The sequence below is a fragment of the Procambarus clarkii genome, chromosome 52 (assembly GCF_040958095.1).
Source record: "Procambarus clarkii isolate CNS0578487 chromosome 52, FALCON_Pclarkii_2.0, whole genome shotgun sequence".
NCBI classification, from domain to species: Eukaryota; Metazoa; Arthropoda; class Malacostraca; order Decapoda; family Cambaridae; genus Procambarus; species Procambarus clarkii.
This window is the reverse complement of record NC_091201.1, coordinates 18288911-18298711: the sequence shown is the minus strand read 5'-3', so window position 1 is coordinate 18298711 and position 9801 is coordinate 18288911. Positions and strand designations below refer to the sequence as shown.

At 39.9% G+C, this 9801-nt stretch overlaps 1 protein-coding gene across 1 annotated transcript; it reads right to left on the bottom strand.

The window, feature by feature from the left end:
- Window positions 1-2954: 2954 nt before the first annotated feature.
- LOC123752170 (keratin-associated protein 6-1-like) lies at window positions 2955-4536 on the bottom strand. Its single transcript, XM_045734232.2, has 2 exons — window positions 4492-4536; window positions 2955-3341 (listed from the first exon to the last, which is right to left on the bottom strand). The coding sequence occupies exons 1-2, from the start codon at window positions 4501-4503 to the stop codon at window positions 3102-3104; spliced, it is 252 nt and encodes an 83-aa protein (XP_045590188.2). The 5' UTR covers window positions 4504-4536; the 3' UTR covers window positions 2955-3101.
- Between the last annotated feature and the right edge of the window lie 5265 nt (window positions 4537-9801).

Genomic DNA, 9801 nt, shown 5'->3' with positions numbered 1-9801 from the left:
TCCCCTAACTCTTCTGTCTTCCAGCGAAGTGAGGTTTAATTCTCGTAGTCTCTCCTCATAGCTCATACCTCTCAGCTCGGGTACTAGTCTGGTGGCAAACCTTTGAACCTTTTCCAGTTATGCCATATCCTTGACTAGATATGGACTCCATGCTGGGGCTGCATACTCCAGGATTGGCCTCACATATGTGGTATACAAAGTTCTGAATGATTCCTTACACAAGTTTCTGAATGTCGTTCTTATGTTGGCCAGCCTGGCATATGCCGCTGACGTTATCCTCTTGATATGGGCTGCAGGAGACAGGTCTGGCGTGATATCAACCCTCAAGTCTTTTTCTTTCTCTTACTCTTGAAGTATTTCATCTTCCAGATGGTACCTTGTATCTGGCCTCCTGCTCCTTACACCTATCTTCATTACATTACATTTGGTTGGGTTAAACTTTAACAACCATTTGTTTGACCATTTTTTCAGCTTGTCTAGGTCTTCTTGAAGCCTCAAGCAGTCCTCCTCTGTCTTAATCCTTCTTATAATTTTGGCATCGTCCGCAAACATTGAGATATATGAATCTATACCCTCCGGGAGATCATTTACATATATCAGAAACAAGATAGGACCGAGTACAGAGCCCTGAGGGACTCCACTGGTGACTTTACGCCAATCTGTGGTCTCACTCCTCACCGTAACTCTCTGCTTCCTATTGCTCAGGTACTCCCTTATCCACTGGAGCACCTTCCCAGCTACACCTGGGAATTTTTTGGATGAAAAATTTTCTGACTGGTAGAAAAATGAGGGCTGTGATCAGAGGCAATGTATCGGACTGGAGAAATGTCACAAGTGGAGTACCACAGGGTTCAGTTCTTGCACCAGTGATGTTTATTGTCTACATAAATGATCTACCAGTTGGTATACAGAATTATATGAACATGTTTGCTGATGATGCTAAGATAATAGGAAGGACAAGAAACTTAGATGATTGTCATGCCCTTCAAGAAGACCTGGACAAAATAAGTACATGGAGTGCCACTTGGCAAATGGAATTTAATGTTAATAAATGCCATGTTATGGAATGTGGAATAGGAGAACATAGACCCCACACAACCTATATATTATGTGAGAAATCTTTAAAGAATTCTGATAAAGAAAGAGATCTAGGGGTGGTTCTAGATAGAAAACTATCACCTGAGGACAACATAAAGAATATTTTGCGAGGAGCCTATGCCACGCTTTCAGACTTCAGAATTGCTTTTAAATACATGGATGGCGATATACTAAAGAAATTGTTCACGACTTTTGTTAGGCCAAAGCTAGAATATGCAGCAGTTGTGTGGTGCCCATATCTTAAGAAGCACATCAACAAACTGGAAAAGGTGCAAAGACATGCTACTAAGTGGCTCCCAGAACTGAAGGGCAAGAGCTACGAGGAGAGGTTAGAGGCATTAAATAAATATGCCAAAACTAGAAGACAGAAGAAAAAGAGGTGATATGATCACTACATACAAAATAGTGACAGGAATTGATAAATTCGATAGGGAAGATTTCCTGAGACCTGGAACTTAAAGAACTAGAGGTCATAGATATAAACTAGCTAAACACAGATGCCGAAGAAATATAAGAAAATTCACTTTCGCAAACATAGTGGTAGACGGTTGGAACAAGTTAGGGGAGAAGGTGGTGGAGGCCAAGACCGTCAGTAGTTTCAAAGCGTTATATGACAAAGAGTGTTGGGAAGACGGGACACCACGAGCGTAGCTCTCATCCTGTAACTACACTTAGGTAATTACACTTAGGTAATTACCTGCCTGTCTCCCTAGCTTATGTACCAGCCTCTTATGCGGTACTGTGTCAAAGTCTTTCCGACAATCCAAGAAAATGCAGTCCGCCCAGCCTTCTCTTTCTTGCTTAATCTTTGTCACCTGGTGGTAGAATTCTATTAAGCCAGTCAGGCAAGATTGACCCTCCCTGAATCCATGTTGGCGATTTGTCACGAAGTCCCTTCTCTCCAGATGTGTTACCAGGTTTTTTCACACGATCTTCCTCACACACACACACACACACACACACACACACACACACACACACACACACACACACACACACACACACACACACACACACACACACACACACACACACACACATACACACACACACACACACACACACACACACACACACACACACACACACACACACACACACACACACACACACACACACACACACACACTACACACACCTGTGTGTAGTGTGTGTATGTGTGTGTGTGTGTGTGTGTGTGTGTGTGTGTATGTGTATGTGTTTGTGTGTGTGTGTGTGTATGTGTATGTGTTTGTGTGTCTGTGTGAGTGTAAATAAACACAAATGCATTGAGTTTATTATTAATTTTCATTTAGATATTTTCCATTATACGCAAATATCAGAGGAAAAATATTTGGCAGATGAAAATATTCGAGATATAGTAAACGAGAACGTTAAGATCACCCTTAGGCTTGTTCAATTAGGAAAAGCTGAACGATAACCATTGCCTAAAATATTCTTAACGGAGAGTATTGTGATCAGGTAGAATACAATACACTGAGAGGTGAACCCAACTACATGGTGTATGTACACCAGAAGTTTACTTTAGTCTTGGACAATTTTCGGCTCCAAAATTATAGATGATGGTGATAAACATTCGCGAGAATGGACTGGATGATCATTCTGGTTCACTAAAAAAAATGTAGAGGATGACAGGTGCAAATCCGAACGCTGAACGAAATAGTTGAAAAAGTAGTAAAAATAAAAAAAAATGTGTAAACTAATATGTTTGGATCAAAGGCATTACTTAATTTTATTAATGATTATATATTTCTCTGAATTAATACAGGCGAGATCATGCAAGGAAGTGAATACACATGATCACATAAACTAGTAAACATGCAAAGTGTATTGAGGTTTTTAACAGAGACAAAAAATTTTCAGATGCTCAGAAGTTTATTTTCCTAATGATGATATGCAGTATTGATACATGATGGAGAGGTAATTTTATTTGTATTAGCGAGAGGATATGTAATTCTTAGACACATGAAGATGCTCATATTACAGGAGGAAGGTCTGGTCTCTTAGCCGTACAGGCCACCGCCAAGACCATAACCTCCAAGGCCTCCGAGACCATATCCTCCGTAGCCGAGACCTCCAAGACCATATCCTCCTCCGAGACCGTAGCCACCTCCGAGACCGTAGCCACCTCCGAGACCGTAACCAAGACCTGGGAGACCGAGACCTAAGCCACCGAAGCCAGCTTTAGGGTCAGCTTCTGGTTGAGGCATTGCTGTTGCCAGACCCACCAACAGGACGATGATCTGACGGTACACACAACATTATATCATTAGCTGGAGAAGGATGATCTAAGACAAGGAAAATGAAAGTAAACATTTTAATGTTAATTCTTCATATAATGAACATTTAGGAGTGACGAGCCATGTAAGAAAAAGTGAGCTTATAGAAACTGTATTCATTTTCCCTGTTTTTATGTAAAGTTTTACCCTAGAAGTAAAACTACTTCGTAAACTTGGGTAAAATATCTGAATCTTTAATTTGTAGGAGATTTAGTTATTTCTTTATAAATGATCAACCTCAGTTTTTCAAACTATAATAATACTATAATAAAGATTGGCACTCATTCACTCTCATGCCTCACGCAACTGGTGCTATATTATATAATGCTTGGAATATTAATTTTTGTTTTATTGTTTCTCAGCACCGCATAGTTCTGCGTGAACCTTGAAGTGACAGAAGCTTAGTCACCTCACAAGTGTCTATTGATCGGACACTTTCTTCAAACGTAAGTGCCTAGGGGTGGGGAAGCTATGGTACCGTTTTAAAACCAATTACACGTAACTATTTGGTTGTCATGGATACAGTTATTGATCACGTAAACGAAGTTCTTTCGTCCTCCTAACCATAATATGCCCTCAAGCATATTTTTCTCCACTGGCACTCAAGATAACTGTTTAGAAAATGATCGCGAATCACATGCTCGTGAAACACTTATAATATTTAAATGTCTGATTTGCTTTACTAAATTATTATGACAATGATTATTGATTCTGTATCGTAATTTCTTACATAAATATAAATCTTGTTTTGAAAACGTATTGTTAGGAGTAAGTTTTATATTTAGCAAAGTTTTTAGAGCAAAGCAAGTTTCTTGGTTAGCCACTGTACCAAAACCTTCAAATTTATTCAAACGTTGAACTTACATTTGACTATTTCCCTATAGTGCACATGTAATTGTTGAGTATTAGTACTCACCAGAACCTTCATGGTTTAGTGAACTCTACTAAACTGCACATGTAATTGTTGAGTATTAGTACTCACCAGAACCTTCATGGTTTAGTGTACTCTACTAAACTACACATGTAATTGTTGAGTATTAGTACCCACCAGAACCTTCATGGTTTAGTGTACTCTACTAAACTACACATGTAATTGTTGAGTATTAGTACTCACCAGAACCTTCATGGTTGCAGTGTTGTCGTGGGCGATGAAGGAAGGCGTGTGAAGGTGAAGAGACTGACTGTCCCTTTTATACTCCAGCTTCCCGGAGCTGAGAATGTTGTCACGTGACCCTGACAAGGTCAGCAGCCAAGCAATGAAACATTTTAATCATGGCCGAAGTTACTGAAGGTCGATGGGACCAGCGACGTCTCTAATATTTTAGTAGAACAATGTTAAAATATTCTCGTAGCAAATTTTCTTGAATCTCTTACTAAATCCAGCACATTCACGAGTCCGTATTTACGCAAACATATTAACGTATTAATTAACACCAGCTCTGAGATAAACACACATCAACAGTTACAGTCAACACCTGGCGTCATGCACGAGAGGGGGACCGGAGGCCACACCCTCCAGCCTCGCCCTTGTGGCCATCAGCGTCTTAATGTGGCCACTGACTCCTGTGATAATTATAAAGTATTGTTTTTGATTGTGTTGACTGTATATGTCAAAATTATGTCCGTCTTAATAAGTATGTGTAACTGAATATAAACAATATAAACAAAATAATAAAATATATATAAAAAGATTAGGGGTTGTAGGAGAAGAAAATATTAAGGTGTTCAGTGAGAATCTTGAAGGTCATTGGCTTCTCACATAACCACAGAGCATTACGTCAGGACTTGGGAACCTGGAATGGGGCTTAAGTGTAGCGCCTAAACTCCCTCACCGCTCGTACATTCACAAACAGTGTCTTGAACCATTGAGTGCTTATCCTTGGTATGAGCTTTATGATGGTGTATTGCACTTTTTGGAATAACAAGACATTTTCTGAATGTGTGTGTGTATATATATATATATATATATATATATATATATATATATATATATATATATATATATATATATATATATATATATATATATATATATATATATATATATATATATATATATATATATATATATATATATATATCCCAAACTCTTCCCTCCCCTCGTCCATCCCCACTATTACCCCCTCCCTTGTACCCTAGTCCTCCACACAATCTCTCACTTCCATCCCCTCGTCATCCCCACCATTCCCCACTCCCTCCTTCCCAAATGTTCTGATGTTGACATCAGAAAATTTGGAACATCAAGTAATGTGACGTTCCCATCACTGAAATATATGAAAAACAGTTAAAAAATGAAATAAAAATATAAAAAAATATATGAATAAACTATACTCATGAAATGAACGGTCTGGTAAACAACACAGCTCAATTCCAATGCAATTCACACAAAATAATTAAATCAAAATGAAAATAAATCAAAATCCATTAAAATTCAATTCATCAATGCAATCAGAAACATTGAAATGGAATTGTAACATATCTAGTACATACATGCAACAGATGGCACTGTTTTTCAAGAAAAGCGTAGTTTTACCTGTCACAGGTGAGGCATCTAAACATATACTTACGAAATGAACGGTATGGTAAAAATACAGCTCAATTCCAACACAATGTCACACAAAATAATTCGCTATAAAATAAAATAAATCGAAATCTATGAAAATTAAATTTATCAGTGCAATCGGTAACATTGAAATGAAATTCATGACATATTTAGTATAGCGTGCCTGGTGCCATTAAGTGCAACAGATGGTGCTGTTTTTCAAAAATGCATGTTTCTACCTTTCACTTGGGTGGCATCTATATAGTAGAAATATAAAAAGACGCGCCTATTCGAATGCAACGTTGGTTCAAAATTTCAAAGCAATTGGTGAAGAATTTTTGGAGATTACAGCGTGTGTTACACTTACGTCCAACAGCTGGCGATGTTTTTCAAAAATATCATGTTTTTTCCTGTCATAGGTGAGGCATGTATATAGTAGATATATAACAAGACGCGCCTATTCGAATGCAACATTGTGTCAAAATTTAAAAGCAATCGGTAATGAGGTTTTGAAGATTTTCCTCACATGAAAAACACATGAAAAAACACAGTTTTTCAGAAAAACATGTTTTTTACCGTCACAGACGTGACATCTATTTAGTAAGTATAAAAAACCTGCTCGGATGCGAATGGAATATTGTGTGAAAATTTCAAAGCAATCAGTGAAGAAATTTTGGAGATTAGCGATTTTGAACAAACAAACATTTCCATTTTTATTTATATAGACTAGCAGTACCCGGCCACACATTACTGTGGCTCAGGAACGCGTGTGCGTTGCTGAGTCACAGCAACCCCAGTCCTCCCAACCATTTCCTCCCTCACCCGTCTCCTCGGCCTCTGCACCATTCCCCACTCCACCGTCCCCTCGTCTTCCCCACCACCCTTTCTTCCTTCCCACCATGCCCTACTTCCCTGTCCCTTTGTCCTCCCCATGTTCTCCATTCCCTCATCCCCACCATCCCAAACTCTCCCGTCCCCTCGCCCTTCCCCACCATTACCCACTCCCTCGTCCCATTGTCATCCCCACCATTACCCATTCCCTCGTCCCATTGTCATCCCCACCATTACCCACTCCCTCGTCCCATTGTCATCCCCACCATTACCCACTCCCTCGTCCCATTGTCATCCCCACCATTCCCCACTCCCTCGTCCCATTGTCATCCCCACCATTCCCCACTCCCTAGTCCGATGCCTTCCCAAATGGTCTGATGTTCCCATCAGAAAATTGAGAACATCAAGTGATCTGATGTTCCCATCACTGAATTATAAGAAAAATAGTTAAAAAAATTTAATGAAAATATGAAAAAAATAAAAAAATAAACTATGCACACGAAATGAACGGTATGGTAAACAACACAGCTCAATTCCAACGCACTTCACACAAAATAATTCAATCAAAATGAAAATAAATCGAAATCTATGATGATAAAATTTATCAATGCAACATTGAAATGGAATTCGTTACATATTTAGTTAATCGTGCATGTGGCTATTATGTGCAACAGATGACACTTTAAAAAAAAAACGCATGTTTTTACCTGTCAGAGGGGTGGCATCTATATAGTAGGTATATAAAAAGACGCGCCTATTCGAATGCAACGTTGTGTCAAAATTTCAAAGCAATCGGTGAAGAACTTTTGGAGATTACAGCTTGTGTTGCTCTTACGTCCAATAGATGGCGTTGTTTTTTAAAAAAAAAAAAACATGTTTTTTCCTGTCACGGGTGAGGCATGTGCATAGTTGATATATAATTGATATAAAGAAAAAGTCCCGATTTTCCTAATAAGCCAAGTTTTCATGAATTAATTGTTTTTCGACTACCTAACCTAATCTAACTTTTTTTGGCTACCTAACTTAAACTAACCTATAAAGATAGATTAGGTTAGGTTAGGTAGGGTTGGTTAGGTTCGGTCATATATCTACGTTAATTTAAACTCCAATAAAAAAAAATTGACCTCATACATAATGAAATGGGTAGCTTTATCATTTCATAAGAAAAAAATTAGAGAAAATATATTATTTCAGGAAAACTTGGCTTATTAGGCAAATCGGGCTTTGCATAGTAGGCTGAGAAGTGCGTTCTGGCTACTAGGTACGACATATATATATATATATATATATATATATATATATATATATATATGCGAACAAGCCTGAATTGTCCCCAGGACAATATGCAACTGAAAACTCACACCCCAGAAGTGACTCGAACCCATACTCCCAGGAGCAACGCAACTGGTATGTACAAGACGCCTTAATCCACTTGACCATCACGACCGGACATAATGAGGTGATAGCCGAGGCTATTTGAACCACCCCACCGCCGGCACTCGGATAGTAATCTTGGGCATAGCATTTTACCAAATCACCTCATTCTTTGGGGCACACGTGAGGAACACAAATGCGAACAAGCCTGAATGGTCCCCAGGACAATATGCAACTGAAAACTCAGTTGTGTTCCTCACGTGTGAGGAACACAACTATGTGATATATATGTGATATATATACACAACTAATATATATGTGAGGTGATTTTACCAAATCACCTCATTGTGTTGTGTTCCTCACGTGTGAGGAACACAACTATGTGATATATATGTGATATATATACACAACTAATATATATGTGAGGTGATTTTACTAAATCACCTCATTCCTTGGGGCACACGTGAGGAACACAAATGCGAACAAGCCTGAATGGTCCCCAGGACAATATGCAACTGAAAACTCAGTTGTGTTCCTCACGTGTGCCCCAAAGAATGAGGTGATTTGGTAAAATGCTATGCCCAAGATTACTATCCGAGTGCCGGCGGTGGGGTGGTTCAAATAGCCTCGGCTATCACCTCATTATGTCCGGTCGTGATGGTCAAGTGGATTAAGGCGTCTTGTACATACCAGTTGCGTTGCTCCTGGGAGTATGGGTTCGAGTCACTTCTGGGGTGTGAGTTTTCAGTTGCATATTGTCCTGGGGACCATTCAGGCTTGTTCGCATTTGTGTTCCTCACGTGTGCCCCAAAGAATGAGGTGATTTGGTAAAATGCTATGCCCAAGATTACTATCCGAGTGCCGGCGGTGGGGTGGTTCAAATAGCCTCGGCTATCACCTCATTATGTCCGGTCGTGATGGTCAAGTGGATTAAAGCGTCTTGTACATACCAGTTGCGTTGCTCCTGGGAGTATGGGTTCGAGTCACTTCTGGGGTGTGAGTTTTCAGTTGCATATTGTCCTGGGGACCATTCAGGCTTGTTCGCATTTGTGTTCCTCACGTGTGCCCCAAAGAATGAGGTGATTTGGTAAAATGCTATGCCCAAGATTACTATCCGAGTGCCGGCGGTGGGGTGGTTCAAATAGCCTCTACTATCACCTCATTATGTCCGGTCGTGATGGTCAAGTGGATTAAGGCGTCTTGTACATACCAGTTGCGTTGCTCCTGGGAGTATGGGTTCGAGTCACTTCTGGGGTGTGAGTTTTCAGTTGCATATTGTCCTGGGGACCATTCAGGCTTGTTCGCATTTGTGTTCCTCACGTGTGCCCCAAAGAATGAGGTGATTTGGTAAAATGCTATGCCCAAGATTACTATCCGAGTGCCGGCGGTGGGGTGGTTCAAATAGCCTCGGCTATCACCTCATTATGTCCGGTCGTGATGGTCAAGTTTAATTAAGGCGTCTTGTACATACCAGTTGCGTTGCTCCTGGGAGTATGGGTTCGAGTCACTTCTGGGGTGTGAGTTTTCAGTTGCATATTGTCCTGGGGACCATTCAGGCTTGTTCACATTTGTGTTCCTCACGTGTGCCCCAAAGAATGAGGTGATTTGGTAAAATGCTATGCCCAAGATTACTATCCGAGTGCCGGCGGTGGGGTGGTTCAAATAGCCTCGGCTATC